The sequence below is a fragment of the Scaptodrosophila lebanonensis genome, unplaced genomic scaffold (assembly GCF_003285725.1).
Source record: "Scaptodrosophila lebanonensis strain 11010-0011.00,11010-0021.00 unplaced genomic scaffold, SlebRS2 tig00001415-arrow-pilon, whole genome shotgun sequence".
Taxonomy (NCBI): Eukaryota; Metazoa; Arthropoda; class Insecta; order Diptera; family Drosophilidae; genus Scaptodrosophila; species Scaptodrosophila lebanonensis.
The window spans coordinates 5,635,521-5,653,406 of record NW_022060742.1 but is presented as its reverse complement, the minus strand read 5'-3'; the positions used below and the strand labels follow the sequence as shown (position 1 = coordinate 5,653,406).

The following is a 17,886-nucleotide window of genomic DNA, read 5'->3' as shown; positions in this document are numbered from 1 at the left end:
GACGTACATAGTTGATTTAAATCGTTGAACTTTATTTTTTTAGTTTACATGTGGCGAAAATTAATTAACGTTGAAACTGTCATTCATAGTTTGTAAAGTTTTTTTTTTCAGTTTTATGAGTTAGGCTAACCAAAAAATACATACATCATCATACTCATACTTATAAATTTACATACTCCAAAATAATTAGACCCACATACATGCGAGGATAAAGTGGGGAAATGGTTTCACATGAATAGAATTCACAATTTTTAAATTCATATTGTTAATGTTAAAGTATTTGTTGTTTCCTTTTACATTCATAGTTACTTTTAACTGCAACAGAGAAAGTAAAGTAAAAAACACGCTTCTTACACGTAAGCGCTAAATATAGTAAGTTTTTTTCTTCGGGCCCTTGAAATACCGTACGCGTGTTAGGAATTCCGCTATCAATTGAAAATTTTTTTAATTTTTTCGCAGGAGATTTTGATCAAGTAAACCTTATACATATACATACATCATATCCATAAATTAGGCGACTTTGAGCCGCACCAAAAAGAGAACTTACTTTAGACTTTCTATTACTTTCGTTTAAACTGGTTGTGTGTTTTTGTGTGTATTGCATGCGTGTATACGTGTACGTGTGAGAAAAGTCATGTCATGTTTACTTGTATAGCAGAAATGCTCCGTTCTACTCCTTACATGTAGACGTATCCATTGGACTAGCCGGCTGTATGAATGCAGTGGCTGCGGCGCTGGGTTGATTTGTGGGCGTAAATGCCGAGAGTGATGAGTTGCTGCTGCTGTTAACAATGTTGCCGCTGGACGAATTGTTCAAGCTAATGTTCATTAGATTGGATGACGATGACGAAGCGCTGGACGTGCCGGGTTGATTGTTCAATGACTGCAGCAATCCGCCAGTGCTGCTGCCGCCTCCAGCAAGAAATGTGGCATTTCCCGCCGCTTGTGACATACCAGTAGCCGCTCCCAAATTCAGTCGTTCGCTGCTCAGATTCGATAGAAAACTGACACCCCCACTACCGGGAATAGAACCAGCATTAGCTGCATTGGCTCCATATATGGCAGCAGATCCCGTAGCCAGTAGCGGATTGACAGCAGTGGTGAGCACGTTGGGTGCGGAAGTGTTCAAACCTAGCATTGGTGTGGGTAGTGCTGGCTTTATGAAGCGTTCGCTGGCACGCCGATTCTGTAAAAACACAAAAGTTGAAATATATTGTTATGTTATATAGCATAGTCCGATTCTCACTCACCACAAGCTGTCCGCAGGCGTAGCACCGATTTTGGCCTGCTGTGCCTGGACTTAGCGGCCGACTGCTTGAGGGGCTATGTGACACGGGACTGCTGATAGTGCGCTGACGTTGCGCACAAGCAGCCGCACTGGCACTACCACCTCCACCGCCCATAAGATTCTCATTGTAAAAACGTTCCTCATCCATTTCCAGCGATGATTCAGACTCGGACAAATGGCGGCATAGAGCCTCGCGGCGTTCTACCTCTTGCTTTAATTTGCGCTGAAGGCGCGCATTTTCTTCGCGTATAGACTTCTCCTCTTGGGCAAACTGCTGCATTTTGATTGTGGTCTCCTTCTGGGCGGCAGCGAGATTAGCGCGTAGACGTAACACCTCTGAACGCAGCGTCTGGATGTGCGCGCTCAGATTGGTGGCAGTGTCGCCGTTGGCGTTATTAGTGATATCACGTGGCGTTGTTGGATCCGATACAGGCTGATCCAGTTTAATTTGCAGCGAGCGCTTCTCGTTCTCAAGCTTATCCATGCGACGCCAAAGCTTGAGAACCAAGGCCTCCTGCTCCGTTTCAAGCGTGTTCTCCAGTTCGACCATTTCACGACGCAGCTGCTCCAAATTTGTTTGCTTGCTGTCGGTCTCCGCTTGCAGTTTCTCAATCTTGCGCATCAGTTTGTTCACTAAGCATTCCTGCTCCTGTTCGAGCGTTTGCTCCAGTTTACATTTCTCCTGACGCAACTGATCCAATTTACGTGACAAGTCATTGGTAAGACACTCCTCCTCACGTTCATAGTGATGCGCAAGTGTTTCCTTTTCTTTTTTCAGTGCTTGTATTTTCTTGAGCAATGTGTTTGAAATATACTCCTCCTCCTGCTCTGCCTTGGCTTGCTAAGAGTTAAGTGGAGTAATATTTAATTGGAATGCCCATAAAGAATGCAGACAATAATGATACTCACAATGATGACCGATGCTTGCTTAAGACAGCGATTTTCCTCCTGCACCACTTTACATTTTGTTTTGAATGTGTCCAACTCCGCCTTCAAAACCCTATTTACATATATGTAGGATAGGTATATATTGTTAAATACAAAAGCGAATACAATCAACTTTTTGTTTACTCACTTGTTCTGTTGGGTAAGCGACTCGATGCGCTTTTGCAGCTGTTCCCGAGAAACCGGGCTCGGTGGCAGCATTGTGCCGCCGTCCAGCGAGCTTTCCGATTCACAAGGGCTCTCCATTTCTGAGGAAAAATAAGAGGAAAACATTTACAATATATTTCGTATATTTTTCTTCAGCTTTTGTCATGGTGACGTCAATTTGATTCGCCTTTTGGTGTCGATTCGTTCTTTTTCAATAAAAAACATTAAGCACATGCAATTACAAGAAATAATGTATGCATCGCTGTCGTAGACGTCATCGCGTTCTTTATTTCTTACATACACATTTTTATTGTTGCTGACAAACAAAGAACTGTCGGCCGATGGTGGCATCGGATGCTTATTGGCCCTGCTTTCACTCATTTTGGCCATAGCCATCGAGAAGTTTAACCTTCACTTGTGCATAATCAAATCACTGTGGTTATTCTGAGATTTTTCGGTCTTCTCTTTTATGAAATCGATTGGGGCACAAGGTCGGCCAAGTACTTGCAGCTTTTTGTGCAGCATTGTGTGGCATTGAATTAGACAATTTGAAGGGGCCTTGCAGTATGTTGCTCCATAAATGGCATTGGCTGCGTCTACCACCCCCAAATAGGCGCCGTTGCCGACAAATGCACATATGTACATATACATATGTATGAATGTACGTATGCAAAGGAGGTAGAGAAGCACGCCGACTTTTTACAAGTCACAAAATTGTACTTAAAATGCTGGCAAAATTACTGAAAATGTGTTTTTAAAATGTGCACACATGCTGCACTTAATGAAAATTTATCCATTTCGCATGCTATACAGTTTTATTACCAATCACTTGCCTTTCTATAGACGACTTCGTTTTTTTTTTTACCAATCCAAGACTTGTTACTACGCGCCGTCTTCACGCCAATGGTACGCAGCCTTTTTTCAGCGACCAAATGTCTTTGTTTTTATGTCAAAACTGAGGATGGGGTGTGTGCGCGCATGTAAAATTATTAGCGGCGCAAGTTAGTGTCCTTTTCTATAGTTTGAAATTGCGAGAACGACACATTTTGCAACGATTTTGACATAAAAAATGTGAACAGAGTGAAAAAATTTACTTCCAGCGTAGTGCAGCAGTGTGACAGTAACCACAAAAAACGAAAATCCTAACAACTGAGAATAGTCTGGGAGCACTGTGCTGCCGTAAAAGCATCGATACTTAATCAGCAAGTGCCACTCGCTACACGTGCAACTCGTAAACACGGCGAAAGTTCTAATAAAAATAGTTTCCTAGAGCACTACATGCAATGGAGGAAGATGCGGGCCAGGATAAGCGAAAGCAACACCGTGCTCGCCAATCGGGAGTCAAAGCGGAAAAGAAAAAGATAAAGGCCAAAAAGGAAAGCAATCAAAAGGATCCAGAGCTAACAGCGCGCCAACGCAATCCTAAGGCATTTGCTATTAACTCTGCGCAGCGCGCCGAGCGTAATTTTCGGCGTAAGGAGGACCTGACCGCCAAGAAACAGCACATACCAGTAGTGGACCAGACACCAGATGAGCCTCCGCCAGTACTGATTGCCATTGTGGGTCCGCCGAAAGTGGGCAAAACAACACTGATTAAGAATCTGATCAAGAGCTTCACGCGCACCAATGTTACTGATATACGTGGTCCCATCACCATAGTCACATCGAAAAAGCGCCGTATCACCTTGCTGGAGTGCAACAATGACATTAACTCCATGATCGATGTGGCCAAGTGCGCAGATTTGGTTTTGTTGCTCTGTGATGCAAGCTACGGTTTCGAGATGGAGATCTTTGAGTTCTTGAACATATGCCAGGTGCACGGCATGCCAAAAATTATGGGCGTGTTAACCCATCTGGACATGATTAAGAATCCCAAGCAACTACGCAAACGGAAAAAGGAACTGAAGCATCGTTTCTGGACAGAGGTTTATGACGGCGCCAAACTATTTTATTTATCCGGATTGTTGCATGGCGAGTATTTGCGCAACGAGATTAAGAACCTGGGACGATTTATATCGGTCATGAAGTTTAGACCGTTGCAGTGGCGTGGCGCCCACAGTTACATTTTGGTCGATCGTATGGAGGACGTAACAAACACAGATACAGTGCGTCGCAATCCCAAATGCGATCGGGAAGTGGTGCTTTACGGTTATGTGCGAGGAGTTCCTCTTAAACAAGAGCACATGGTGCACATAGCGGGGCTCGGCGATGCACGCATCGACGAGTTGAGTGTCATATCCGATCCTTGCCCTCTTCCGGGGACTGAGAAGAAACGCAGCCTGCTTGAAAAGGAGCGTCTGCTATATGCACCCATGTCCGGTGTAGGTGGCATTGTCTACGACAAGGATGCCGTTTATATTGAACTGCAGGGCTCTCATTCCCATAAAGAGAAAAGCGCCGATGCAACGGAACAGGAGGAATTGGTGAATAAATTGATAGATAAAAAGGCTACCATCGATGAGCAAATGGAGCAACAAGAGTTTCGACTCTTCTCCGATGGTGCGCCCATTAAATCAAAGGACTTTAAAAGCGACGATGAGGCAGAAAATAGTGAGGATGAGGATGATGGAAATGATTCTGGACTTGATGCTGCCGAATCCAGCGACGAAGAGGGCGATGAATTTGATGCCGATGATTGGCGCAATGAAAACAGCGATCGAGAATCGGATGAGGATGAGGGTGAAACATCGGGAGATGAAGAATATCAGAGTTTAGCTAATATTAAGAGCGGTACCCAAAGCAGCGATGAAAACTCTGACAACGGCGATGACGATGAGGCAAATGAAGCACAAATCCTAGCCAGTAACATGAGCTGGAAAACTAACCTGGCGCAAAAGGCACGTGATGCCTTCCTTCAAAGGCACTCCGAATCGCGAAATTTAATGCGTTTGGTCTATGGGGCTTATAACCAAAGCGAACGCAACAAACAGCCAGAAGAGCAGCAGGATAAGAACAACAGTGATTCCGAGGAAGAGCTGGGAGGACTGTTTAAAGTAGCGACCAAGAAGCAAACTGATTTGCAAAAGGAACGGGATATACGTGATAAAGATGAGAGCTGTTTCTTTGATTATCATGGAGGTGAGTGATTAAATTTTGACGATTTTGACTCCAAAATCTGTAGCCTATAATTACAATTGTGTAAGATTTATTGGCAGACCTTATTATAAACTATAAATACAAAGAAGAATATCTGATTTATATCGTTAACACCCCCATCTATTTGAACACCCCAAATACATGGTAAAAGTTAATAAGGAATCATTTAAATGAAATTCATTTTGCGTCAGACTGAAATGTCATTGAATTACAAATGGCACGTGATAGCAATAGTGTTATATCTATTCCCATGGATGCGCTTTGCAAATAGAAAACCAACTGTGCGGTGTTTTCGTTTTTTTTTTTTGTGTGTGTGTGTGTTTCTATTCACAACACGTTGGCTAAGAATAGGACATGACAACCAGACTTATTGGAAATGTAAATCCACAAAATTGCAAAGGATAGCAGTTTAGGTTTGTAGCAACTGTTTAAAAGTTTCGCGTGTGCCAACGACAGAACTGAAGAAGTCCAATGGACGCCAATCATTGTTTGATCAATAAGCTAAGCAACGCAAACTAATAATTCGACAGCCGGCAAATATTCAAATCAAAACAAACAAATATTCAAAGTGAATAAACTTTGTAATCATAATCAAACTAGGAATAAGCTCAGCCAACATTGTTAGACTTCTAAAACGCACTAACAAACTAAAACTGTGCGACACAGCAACGAACGGATATCATTCGACAATTCATCATGGTTCAGATAACACAGACCGAGGAGGACATTAAAATCTCAATTGAATTGAATCGTCTAGTTGCTACCCGCAAGCCGGACATCGTTCTTTTGCCACAGTATCTTAAATATAATAATCCACCTATCTATTTTGAGCGCCATTTGACCCAGGAAATTGATGAAATGGCTAGCTTTTGTCGCATTTTCAAAAACGAGGCACGCATTGTCCTGATTAAGAAGACAAAGGGCATATGGCCGGAACTATTCCAAAAGTTGGACAAAGAAGAACTAATGAAAAAACGTCTGGAAATAGCTGATTTAATTGTGGAACGAAATAAGCAGCGCGATCAAATGGCCGAAGAGCGTTATGCAATTAAACGTCGCGCCGAGATCGAGAAGGAACTGAAGCGGGAGACGGCCATGAGAGACCGCGTCAAGCAGTTTCAACAGAACGCCTGTGCGGAGACTCTCATGGTGGGTGTGCGTAAGGAAGCCCAGGCCCGCCAGCCTAAATCCGAGTCACGAACTAGCCCCAACAGTCGTTCCAGCGATAGCAATAACTCCAATACCACTTCCCAACCGAGCCAGCCTACTCGTCTGGCAACTCCAATCTTGCGTTCAGGAGGACCAATGGCAACAGTGCGGGGCAGTGGACGCATCAACATCAGCTTCTCCACTCAGCATAAACGTGAAACGCCTAAACGAGAGTCGCAGGAGGGCCTCAATTTTCCATGCGGACCTAACGGACAAAATGCAGGCGCAAAGTCAAGTTTAGACACTTTGGACGAGTAAAAATGAGTTATTTAACAATATGTTTTATTCGAAATGATTAATTGAGAAAATAAATTGATGTTGTGTGCCCCAAACCATAAATTTTGTATTTTAATATAATTTATATTTGTCAAACCAAGCCTCCAATCATCATTTAATAATGCCTATTTTATTATTGTATAGATGCCTTACGCGACTGGCTGGCAGATGGGAACAAGGAGTTAATCAAGAACTGCTTTGTCACGGGCAAGTGGAAGGCCTCTGAGGACGCTGAAAATTTGCTTAAACTGGATGACATGAGCGATGCTGATAGCGAGGTGTATGGCGACTTTGAAGATCTGGAGACGGGTGAGCAGCACAACGGAAAGCCAAAAGATACTCAGCCAACTGATGGTGACAGCAACAATGGAGAAACTTCAGTTAGCGCTGGTGGTGAAGCGACAAAACGTAAAATGACGCGAGTCGAGGAGGAAAATCTTACCAAGGCCGAGCTAATGGCCAAGAAACTCAAACTGAAAGCCAAATTCGACGCCGAATACGACAATAATGGTGAAAAAGGTGGAGAGGATAGTGGGCGCATCACCGGCGACCACTCCTACTATGAAGAGCTCAAGGCGGAAGCCCAAAAACAGAGTGAACTGAACAAGAATGAATTCGCTCATCTGGATAACGAACTTCGCATACAAATCGAAGGCTACCGAGCCGGTCTTTATGTGCGTCTTGGCTTCAAAACTCTCCCAGCCGAGTTTGTGGAGCATTTTGATGCTAGCTATCCCGTGTTGGTGGGTGCCCTCAACATGACTGAGGAGAATGTTGGTTTTGTGAACTGCAAGGTGAAGAAACATCGCTGGTATAAGAAAATTCTTAAGACTGGCGACCCTCTGATCATCTCAATGGGTTGGCGACGCTTTCAGACTGTTCCCATATATGCCAAGGTGGAAGATAACTTTCGACATCGCTACCTTAAATACACGCCAAATCATGTCACCTGCAGCATGACCTTCTGGGGACCAATAACACCACAGAATACCGGTTTCATAGCACTGCAAACAGTACGACAAGATCAGGAAGAGATGAAGCGATTGGGCTTTCGGATCGCGGCGACTGGTTGTGTTACTGAGTTGGACAAATCTTCGCAAATTATGAAGAAACTCAAGCTCGTCGGTCATCCCTTTAAAATCTACAAAAAGACGGCCTTTATCAAAAACATGTTTAATACCTCACTAGAGGTCGCCAAGTTCGAGGGAGCTAAGATAAAGACAGTGTCCGGTATACGTGGGCAGATCAAGAAAGCCCATCATACGCCCGAGGGATCCTTTCGCGCTACGTTTGAGGATAAGATTTTGCTCAGTGACATTGTTTTCTGCCGCACTTGGTTCCGAGTAGATGTGCCGCGGTTCTATGCCCCTGTAACGACATTGCTGCTGGCACCAGAACAGAAAACCGAATGGCAAGGCATGAAGACCCTAGGTCAACTAAAACGGGAGCGTGCGATAAAGAACGAAGCCCAGCTAGACAGCATGTACACGGATATTGTGCGCAAACCCAAGATATTCCGGCCATTGGTGATACCAAAGGCACTGCAACGAGCTCTGCCCTACAAACACAAACCAAAACTCGGTCCTCTAGATCCGCAGCAGACCGAGAAACGTGTGGCCGTTGTGAACTCACCATACGAACAGAAAGTCTCCAAGATGATGAAGATGATAACAACAAACTATAGAGACAAACGCAATCGGGAGCGCAATGAGACGAAACAGCGATTAAAGCAGTTCCACGCCAAGAAGCGTGCCGAGGAGGCATCAAAGTTAAAGCGTCAGAAAGAACTTCGCAAAAAAGTATCGCGCGCCATGAGTAAGATGAGAAACAAGAACAACAATGCATAATATTTTATAATTGCATGTAATTTGTACTATAAAATAGAACGTTCAATAAATTTGTTGACGCTTTGTAAATTATGCTCTCAAATTGATAACATTTTCTTAAGAGATGATTGAGATTTTCTGATTAGCCATCTCTGAAGGCGTATGAAAAGAATTATTAATACGTTCGTATTGTTCATAGTGGGTTGCTGCAGTCATAAAGTTTTTCCCAAAAGGATTTCTAAAACTGATTTTCAGAACTGTAGAACTGATCATGATTAAACAGCTTGTATTGAACGGTACTAAATATATACACACATATCAAATATTGAGAAAATTGATTAAATTTCTTTAAGTAATTTAAGGTTGATGCTGATTTGTCTACAGATGACTAAAACCAAAATTTGGGCAAAATACTTGTAAAGTCCTCTCAATCAGTTGTTAAATAGGCGAACATCTTTAATTCAGGCCATTTTATCTTATTTCCCTTAATCCTGATTGGCATACAAAATATATGTATTTAGAAACAAAAGTTTTTTTTGGTGTGAGAACATACTATTAAAATATGTGTGTGGATAGCTCAGGTCCGATTCTGTTCAATAGTCAGGACCAAACAAAAACATTCCTCAAAAATGACAGCTCAACAACTTAATTACATAATAAGTCATAAGGAAATTCCCGGTGGCGAGGACTAGAATAAACAATTGCTACACTTTTTCATATCGGGCCCACATTTGAGCATGCGCGGCCAATGTCGCCGACTCTGTCGCAGAGACGTTCAGCGGCAGGGTCGACTACAAATTACCGCTCATGCCCGAATGTGGCGTACAAAAAGTTTATTTTTGCATTGCAACCCATTAGAAAAATATAAGTAACAGTGTGTTAGAAATCTTAATTGACATTCGAACTAGAAGTGTGTAAATTTGTGTGTGTCTGTGTTGTGTTTATGGTTGTCCAGAGACTAGTCCTGGCTCTTGTTGTCATCAATGGCTTTAAGTGCAGCTAACAAGGCATTCTTTCGACTGCCGGCCATGTGACTGGTGGCTCCTGTGGCAATACTGTTGCGTTTTTTTAGCGCCGGATCCTCGCGCATATTGCTGCTCGATGCCTGGCGGCAGAAAGTGTTAAGAAAACTCTCGCGTTCCTTGTAGTCGTCCGAAATTTGTTTGTGTATACTCGAGATGTCCTCCTTCATGCTGGCCGTACGCACGAATCCTTTAGTTATCTGAAATATAAATGAAAGTGAGGAACAAAATTTGATTACGGAATTGTTGTTCTGAGATTTTTGCTTACCACTGACTCTCTGGGGTTACGCCCCTCGTCTTCATCCTCATCGTCATCGAGCATGTCATCGAGATCGCCATTAGTGCTTTTCTGTTCCATATAGCCAGCATAGCTAAGAAGACTAGCCTCGTTAGCATTCTCTTCATTGTCGTCGCAATCATCATCTGCGCACATCTCAGCTATTAGACCGAAACTGTCATCGCCTCCAGCTCCACGCTCAAAATCATCATCAAAGTCGTAATCATCGCCCAAAGCAGCGTTCATCTCCAACGACTTCAAGGCGTTCTGTTTGCTCTTTGGTTCGGGTGCAGAGATCCTCGATATAGCATCCGGTTCGCGACGCTTGCTAGCCAAGCTGCTAAGTGCGCTACTACTGCCCGGAATTGTGCTATTTTTGGTGCCACCGCTGCGCAATCGTGGTATGGAGGTGGTGGCTTTAACACTGGAGGCCTTATTCGACAACGCTTGGCTCAATGATGACCGCGTTGTGGGCTGATGTGATTGCTTCGGTTGTACGGTGGCTGGTGGCAACAACAGCTTGGATAAGCTGTTTCCCCCGCGCCCAATTTTTGTGTCCTGACCTGTAGTGTTATTTTTTGTGCCGGCATTATTGTTGTTCTTTGCAACACTCTTATGCGGTGAAGATGGTGCGCTTTCTTCCTCTGCCTTCTCTTCCTTCTCAAAATCAAATAATGAATCTGTTTCCAAAACATCAGTGAGGGCATTAAATTCGCTTTGATTGTTTTTCTCAATGGCTTCTTCTAGAGTTTCCAGAGATTTCTCCAGTTTTTCAATTTTTTCCGGCTCCTCAACCACATTCAGTTTCGTGCGACGTCCCGAGGACAATGGATTGCTCTTTTCGCCACCGAGCTGCAGATAATTTAAGTGATATATGTATATGAGATTTAAGGGAAGAACTAATAATTGTATACCGTAAACTCTTCCAACTTCCGGTAACCAGAAATTTCTAGTCTAGCCTTCTCTAGCTTCAACATGACCTCTTTGGACTTCTTTTGCTCGTTGAGCAATTGTTGACGGAAGTTCTTCGACTCCAGCTGCACTTTACGCGCCATCAGTTTCATGTCATTGTCCTTATCAATCAAACGTTGTTCTAGATTTCGCAACTTTTCCTGCAGCCGCTGTCGCTCGTCAAGATTTCTGTATAGATGGTCGAAACACATGTATGGTTGTAACTTTTCATTGAACAAGTTCATTCATTCTTACCTATCCTTGTTTAGCTGACTATAATGCTTATTCTGGTCGCTAAGGGATAATATGAGTGCTTCCTTTTGTTTGATTTTCGCCTCCAGTTCCTTGTTAAGTGCCTGCAGATTGCGATACTTTGTTTGCCAGACGCGCAACTCCTCGGCATGGGAGTGTAGCAGTTGAGGAAGCTCTGCATTGGTAGACTCGTACTTAGACAGTGCTGATGACTGACGCTTGTGGAGAGTGCGCAGCATGCGATTCTCATGGGCCAGATTGGCGATTTCGGCTTGAGCGTTGGCTAACTGATTCTGAAAGGTCTTGATGCGCAAATTTCGAGCCGACATTACACGCTGATGTATATCGCTAGAGTTCGGAATTATGGACGGCTGGCGAACAGGTCCATGTCCACCACTGCCATTTGATGGTTTCATGCAGCCACCACGAACCTGGGGCTGCTTACGTTGATAGATCAAGCATGCCGACTCACGTGAACTGCAGGCCGAGAAGAGGCTCTCGCAACTCTTGGCAGATGTACTACCGTTGAAGGGTGTTGTTGATAAGGGTCGGTATAAATTACTTGGTTACTTACGCCATCGATTTGGAAACAGGAACAGGACTAACGGTTGTAGCCGGCTTGCGCGGCGATACCATCTAAAGATTACAGGATTGCGACACGCGCTCGTTTGGCCTACAAATCGCCCTTTCGTTTTCACTTGAGTTATAATATTTCTACTTTTTAGTATTCATATGTGTAAACTGATTTGCCGGCACACGCTGTTGTTGAAATATAACTGAAAAATATCTCACTGCTGCTGTGGTTACGTTCACTGTTGTTTGTTTATTGTTTGTTTTCCAAAAACACCGTCTTCTTCTATTCTTGAGTTGTTTCGACTTTGTTTAGTGAGCTGTTTGCCATGACAACGGCTGCATAACGGCAATTGGTATTTTTCTTTCAAATTCCACAGCAGTATTTTAATACTTTGCGGTAGTTTGCTGTTTTGAGATACGGTCACATAATCGAGGTGAAGGCGCTTTCTACTACATTTTTCAATGGTTTTCTTTAATTGCTCCATTTATTGAGTGAAATTTCGACAGCTTCAATCTGTGCAACTGCTCGTATCCGGAAGTGTTACAGCATATGCAACGCGCCCGCATCCAATTGGGTACCAGAGATTACGTCATTTGTGTCAGAATGCAGATTTATTGAACATCTGTGCCACTCTGAATTTGTAGGCGGACGTTTACGTTTGTTTGTAGGCGCCCCCACAAGGACGTTGCTCGCGTACAGTAAATTAAGGGCACGTAGTGACGTCGGCACCGAAAATAGTCGCAGTCGCAATGATTCACGTTGGCGAAAACTCATGGAACCTGCGCATCTTCATCACCGACCTGTCGTTGGAGAAGACGCTGCGGGTACGAGGGGATCAGCACATTGGTGGCGTAATGCTTCAGCTTGTGGACCCGGAGAATCCCAAGGATTGGTCTGACCATGCGTTGTGGTGGCCGGCGAAGAATGTCTGGCTGGCACGCACTCGTGCCACGCTTGATCAATGCGGCGTCCAGGCCGACTGCCTCTTGCACTTCACACCCATGCATAAGACGCTGCGAGTGCAGTTGCCGGATTTACGATACCTTGACTGCCGTGTTGATTACTCGATCAAAACGTTTTCAGCGGTTGTTAATCTCTGCAAGCATCTGGACATTCGCTATCCGGAGGAGCTATCGTTGTGTAAGCCACTAGAAGCGGAACATCTGAAGAAGAACTTTTCGCAGTTGCCGCAAAAGAAGCGGGTTCCCATTGCCGAGCCGGATGGTACGTCGTTCTTGCAGCCAGCACTGGATACAAATTCGTTTGTGCCGATTCACTCGGCATATAATGGCGGCAGCGATGGTAGCTTGGACAAGCCTTCGCCGCATGGCAATCTATTTTGTGCGCCCATCTCGCCGCATAATGCGCCATCAAGGCGCACTCCAGCACCGAATACGCCTATTGGATCGCCCACACCCAGCACCTGGAAGCACAGCAACAATGGTTTTGGCACTTTCGAGTCTTCATCAAGCTTAGGTGATTTTCAAGAAAATTTGTCCACCTCCCCGCAGTCGCCTAGTGCGGATGTGCGCTCGCGTTTGCTGCGTCCCAAATCGCTGGTGGAGAAGGCGCGCCTAAATGTCGGCTGGCTGGACTCATCGCTGTCCATTATGGAGCAGGGCATTCGGGAATACGATACGTTGTGCCTGCGTTTCAAATATTTCACGTTCTTCGACCTAAATCCCAAATATGATCAGGTGCGGATCAATCAGCTATACGAGCAGGCGAAGTGGGCCATATTGAATGAGGAGCTGGACTGCACCGAGGAAGAAACGCTAATGTTTGCCGCCCTACAGTTTCAGGTCAACCATCAGGTAGAAACACAGCCATCAAGTAATACCAATCTCCACACTGGTATTGAGACATCGAGTCAGGAGAACGATGATGACGAAATTGCGTCAGCACTCAATGAGCTGCAGATCACAATGGAAGGGCCGAATGGGGACGCTGGAAATATTACGCACATACCTGAACTCTCGGACTACTTGCGTTTCCTTAAGTCGCAGCGCTTCACGCTGAAAGGCTACAAACGCTACTTCTTCACCTATCGGGACCTGCACCTGCATCTGTATAAGACACAAGAGGATTCAAGACGTACTGCGCCAACCATAAGCATCAACTTGCGTGGCTGCGAGGTTACTCCCGATATTAACTTCACGCAGGGCAAGTTTGGCATCCGCCTCGAAGTTGCGCCAGAAGGTCGCAATGGTCCAAATACCGAGGTCTGGGTACGATGTGAGAATGAGGCACAGTATGCTAAGTGGATGGCCGCCTGCCGATTGGCATCCAAGGGTCGTTCTCTGGCTGATAGTTCGTATGAAAATGAGGTGGAGAGCATTCGTTCGCTGATGCAAATGCAGAGACCCGTCCATGGCATTCATGTCAACATCGATCCGCGTTCTGTGGACGCTAATGACTACTTGTCCCCGAAAATGCTGCGCAAGTTATCCGGCAAGGCAGTGACACGTATTCTGGAGACCCACTCCAATGTGCGTGATCTGTCATTACTTGAGGCGAAGCTCAAGTACATTCAGGCTTGGCAATCTCTGCCCGATTTTGGCGTCACACTCTTTGTCATTAAATTTGATGGACATAAAAAAGAGGAGCTTCTGGGAGTAGCCCACAATCGCATTATGCGCATGGACCTGGGCACTGGCGACCACATCAAGACTTGGCGCTATAACACCATGAAGGCTTGGAACGTTAATTGGGGAATTAAGTGCATGATGATCCAGTTTCATAATGAAAATGTCGTTTTTTCTTGCCTCTCGGCCGATTGCAAGGTTGTCCATGAGTTTATTGGCGGCTATATATTCATGTCGATGCGTTCAAAGGATACCAATCAGACATTGAACGAGGAGCTGTTTCACAAGCTGACGGGTGGTTGGTCTTAAAAAATCCGCCCACATCGTTGTTTCTTTCTAATTTATAGTAATATTTTATTATTGTTGTTGACAGTGGCCTTTCTTAGTGCCCTTTTTAATGTGTAACCAATTGATAGACTCACAATTTTAATGAAGTTTTTAATGTTTTGGAATGTGGATTTATCCAATCTATCGTACGAATATAGCTAACTTCTTAAGTGTTTGTAAACTAATCTGTTTAATGATTTTAGCTAACTGGAACCATAAACTAGCATACTAGCCAAAAGGCCCTTTTGCCTTCTTAATTTAATATCAACGTAGCCTTTAACGTGGCCTTGGCAACTATTATAAATATTTACTAACTCATAAGCAAAATCGAAATATATACATTTTTAACCAAAATAAAGCCAGCATTTTCTATTTAAATACAAAATATATATTAAATAATTATTACAAATTAATCGTATATTTAAAAGAACGTACGCATACGTTTTGAAGGAGTTGGCCAATTACAGTGCAGTGTTCTCATTTATAAACAATTGTTTAATGTCTTTGAAGTGAATCGAAAACATATTGCCTTTTTATTAATGTGGGAAAATTATTGACGCCATTGGTATCCGATCGGAAAGAACGAAAAAGAATATTCCAGTACTTTGAAAGGACAGAAAATATTCTGTTTATTATGGGCGCTATATAAAAATGGAAAGGGAATTAGCTTATCATAGTAATTTACCTAAAGAAATTAATTAAAATAAAACATATCGTACATATAACAATTTAGCATTTACACAAAAAAAAAATATTAACTGTATATTTTTAAGCAAACTATATGTATTTGGACTTACTACAGAACAATGAATAAGTTGGCTTTCAACACGTGAGCCTAGGGACGTGTGTTCTATTTCGGGGACAGGCGCCATTCCAGTAGCCTTAAACGGTCAACTCCTGAGGAAATTTTTAAAAACTGCCGGTTTCTGGTGCAGTTAGTGGCTTTCTGGCAGCATCTGCAAAATCAGCTTACAAAACAATGGCAACGCCGTACAATGCAGCTGTGCGAAAAATGTAAACAAAATCACTCACTTTCTTACTGCGCTTCAAAAAAAATGGCAAAATCAGTGAATCCAAAGCTCAAGCCTTGGGTAAAGAACCTATACTCCAACAGAGAATACCCTGATAACTACACGGATGCCAGTTTTCTGAAGGACTTGCGTACAAATTTGCATGTACGGCTCTATACGTATCGTGTGGCCGCTGTGGGCATTACAGTGCTCAACAATCAGATCTCATGCATAACCGGCTTTCTTATAATCTACTACCTGATGCTGAACGACTCCGTGTCACCAACCACTATATTTGTGCCCACCGGTGTGATCACAGCGTTTGGATATCTTTGGTACCGCGGCAAAAGTCTGAGCATGGCGCTCCTGGCAGAGGATTCCAAGACGCTGGTCACAGTACTTTTGTTTGGCTTCATATTCTCGCCCATGCTACACACACTGACTCAGGCCATCAGCACGGATACAATCTACACAATGACATTTTTCGTGCTCCTTGGCAACTTGATGTTCTCCGATTATGGTCTGGATGTTGCCATGGTTTCTCCAGCGATCTCTTTGAATGCAGCCATATTCGGCGCCATTTGTTTGGCATCACGGCTTTCAACATCCTACCACGCATTTGTGCTCCTTGTCGAGGCAGCAATATTTTTCGTTTTATATCCCATCATGACATCAGCCACTTGGCATGAGTTCTACATGATCCCAATCTTCTGCATTTGTTGCTCGGCGCTATATTGGATTTCCCATCCAGTGCTCTGTCTTTATGCGTGCACAACTATCTTCATTAACTTTATTTGCCCGCTAATCTTTGTACGACTTCAAAGACACAAGTTTAACATCCACGGTCCCTGGGATGAGGCCATTGTGGAGGAGAACACCGATAAAAATCTCGATGAGAACTTATAGCATCAGCTTCGCCTCTCACAGCAGCAGGGAGGCGACGTCGATGATGAGATGAAGAACAGCTAAATTTCTAGCATTGGTTAGAGCTATCAATTATCAAAAAATTTGTTTTCATTAAATGCTGGTAATTCTCATCGTATTTTACGCTGAGCATAACCCATTTGCAGAACATGTATTTCTAGGAAAAGCATTCCATTGAAATTTGTTCCTAATCCATACTACTTTGTACATATATTCTTAAATGATTGTTAAAGTTTCTCAGGTGTTCGAATTCATTTACATAATTACGTGAAGGATATTTATACTTGTTTAGAAAAAATTGTTTATTCTGTACTTCCAACAATTTTGTAATAAATGAGTTATGTTTGAACAAGCCGAAAGCCCATCTTCCCTTTGATAAAATTAAACTCTGTTGGTTTTGATTTTAATAATTAATTTAATGTTTATGATTATGTTTGAGGTATATTTACAAACACATACACAGGAAAGAATCGGAATATTACATAATGTTTGCAGTTAGGTAACTACTATATTCATAATATTTATCAAGTTGACTTTCCAATTGTCTCGCTTAAAATACTAGAGCTAAATCAAAAATACACTTTCATCCTACATATCTGCGCCAGTAAAGTAAAACAACTTTTTACAGTTAGCAACATTACATGTGTGTGTGTGTGTACTATCCATTATAGACTAAGTATTTATATAATTTGTTTAGCATTTAATTTGCATATGTTTCTTTTGCAACACTTCTTTAGTTATTAACTATTCGTAAATATATATATATATATATGTATAGCTATAGGCAACTACTAAATACAATTTTCTCACGTATAAACTTTTCAAAATGTAAAAAACGTACATAGACACATACATACATCTGTATGTATGTGTGCTTGTTGGGCTCATTTTTGACTTAAAAATACAATTAACTACAAACGTTTTAGTAGCAACTTACAACTTGAATGTGACCCCGCTCCACTATATATACCGTACTTTTTTTAGGATATTGATAGATATTTAGTCGATGGTCAGATTATTAAATGATTGAACATGAATACAAAAGATTGAACATGATTAATGAGATGACAACCTTACTTTCATTCCAAACTATTTTACTCACTAATTGTGTGTTCGATTTGAATTAAACTACGCACGCAAAACGACGCGCGGTGAGCTCCTAATGAAGTTGGGGCTG

The 17,886-nt window shown here is 42.9% G+C and overlaps 6 protein-coding genes across 6 annotated transcripts; 4 read left to right on the top strand and 2 right to left on the bottom strand.

The window, feature by feature from the left end:
* Nucleotides 1–82: 82 nt before the first annotated feature.
* Nucleotides 83–3,484, bottom strand: LOC115632091 (coiled-coil domain-containing protein 6). Its single transcript, XM_030529066.1, has 5 exons — nt 3,214–3,484; nt 2,364–2,481; nt 2,198–2,288; nt 1,251–2,129; nt 83–1,186 (listed from the first exon to the last, which is right to left on the bottom strand). The coding sequence occupies exons 2-5, from the start codon at nt 2,477–2,479 to the stop codon at nt 671–673; spliced, it is 1,602 nt and encodes a 533-aa protein (XP_030384926.1). The 5' UTR covers nt 2,480–2,481; nt 3,214–3,484; the 3' UTR covers nt 83–670.
* A 113-nt stretch (nt 3,485–3,597) lies between these two features.
* On the top strand, nt 3,598–8,890 carry LOC115632090 (ribosome biogenesis protein BMS1 homolog). Its single transcript, XM_030529065.1, has 2 exons — nt 3,598–5,458; nt 7,106–8,890. Exons 1-2 carry the CDS (start codon nt 3,664–3,666, stop codon nt 8,806–8,808), a joined length of 3,498 nt encoding a protein of 1,165 aa, XP_030384925.1. The 5' UTR covers nt 3,598–3,663; the 3' UTR covers nt 8,809–8,890.
* On the top strand, nt 5,929–7,024 carry LOC115632092. Its single transcript, XM_030529067.1, has one exon. It carries the CDS (start codon nt 6,173–6,175, stop codon nt 6,941–6,943), a length of 771 nt encoding a protein of 256 aa, XP_030384927.1. The 5' UTR covers nt 5,929–6,172; the 3' UTR covers nt 6,944–7,024.
* A 602-nt stretch (nt 8,891–9,492) lies between the features above and the next one.
* Nucleotides 9,493–12,019, bottom strand: LOC115632492. The gene is made up of 5 exons (XM_030529670.1): nt 11,864–12,019; nt 11,293–11,808; nt 11,001–11,226; nt 10,078–10,938; nt 9,493–10,009 (listed from the first exon to the last, which is right to left on the bottom strand). Exons 1-5 carry the CDS (start codon nt 11,923–11,925, stop codon nt 9,746–9,748), a joined length of 1,929 nt encoding a protein of 642 aa, XP_030385530.1. The 5' UTR covers nt 11,926–12,019; the 3' UTR covers nt 9,493–9,745.
* Nucleotides 12,020–12,307: 288 nt separating this feature from the next.
* LOC115632259 (unc-112-related protein) lies at nt 12,308–14,895 on the top strand. The gene has a single exon (XM_030529331.1). It carries the CDS (start codon nt 12,613–12,615, stop codon nt 14,755–14,757), a length of 2,145 nt encoding a protein of 714 aa, XP_030385191.1. The 5' UTR covers nt 12,308–12,612; the 3' UTR covers nt 14,758–14,895.
* A 917-nt stretch (nt 14,896–15,812) lies between these two features.
* LOC115632848 (phosphatidylinositol N-acetylglucosaminyltransferase subunit C) lies at nt 15,813–16,937 on the top strand. The gene has a single exon (XM_030530106.1). The coding sequence runs from the start codon at nt 15,831–15,833 to the stop codon at nt 16,689–16,691; it is 861 nt and encodes a 286-aa protein (XP_030385966.1). The 5' UTR covers nt 15,813–15,830; the 3' UTR covers nt 16,692–16,937.
* Nucleotides 16,938–17,886: the final 949 nt, after the last annotated feature.

Bases quoted from the DNA above. Each gene is read 5' to 3' on its own strand.
- LOC115632091 (XM_030529066.1), bottom strand. From the start codon at position 2,479: ATGGAGAGCCCTTGTGAATCGGAAAGCTCGCTGGACGGCGGCACAATG. The intron at 2,289-2,363 runs GTGAGTAAACAA...ATATGTAAATAG, and splicing joins TCGCTTACCCAACAGAACAA to GGTTTTGAAGGCGGAGTTGG. The intron at 2,130-2,197 runs GTGAGTATCATT...CTTAACTCTTAG, and splicing joins AGCAAGCATCGGTCATCATT to CAAGCCAAGGCAGAGCAGGA.
- LOC115632492 (XM_030529670.1), bottom strand. From the start codon at position 11,925: ATGGTATCGCCGCGCAAGCCGGCTACAACCGTTAGTCCTGTTCCTGTT. The intron at 11,809-11,863 runs GTAAGTAACCAA...CTTCAACGGTAG, and splicing joins CCTGTTTCCAAATCGATGGC to TACATCTGCCAAGAGTTGCG. The intron at 11,227-11,292 runs GTAAGAATGAAT...CCATCTATACAG, and splicing joins AGTCAGCTAAACAAGGATAG to AAATCTTGACGAGCGACAGC.
- LOC115632848 (XM_030530106.1), top strand. From the start codon at position 15,831: ATGGCAAAATCAGTGAATCCAAAGCTCAAGCCTTGGGTAAAGAACCTA.
- LOC115632259 (XM_030529331.1), top strand. From the start codon at position 12,613: ATGATTCACGTTGGCGAAAACTCATGGAACCTGCGCATCTTCATCACC.
- LOC115632092 (XM_030529067.1), top strand. From the start codon at position 6,173: ATGGTTCAGATAACACAGACCGAGGAGGACATTAAAATCTCAATTGAA.
- LOC115632090 (XM_030529065.1), top strand. From the start codon at position 3,664: ATGGAGGAAGATGCGGGCCAGGATAAGCGAAAGCAACACCGTGCTCGC. The intron at 5,459-7,105 runs GTGAGTGATTAA...ATTATTGTATAG, and splicing joins TTTCTTTGATTATCATGGAG to ATGCCTTACGCGACTGGCTG.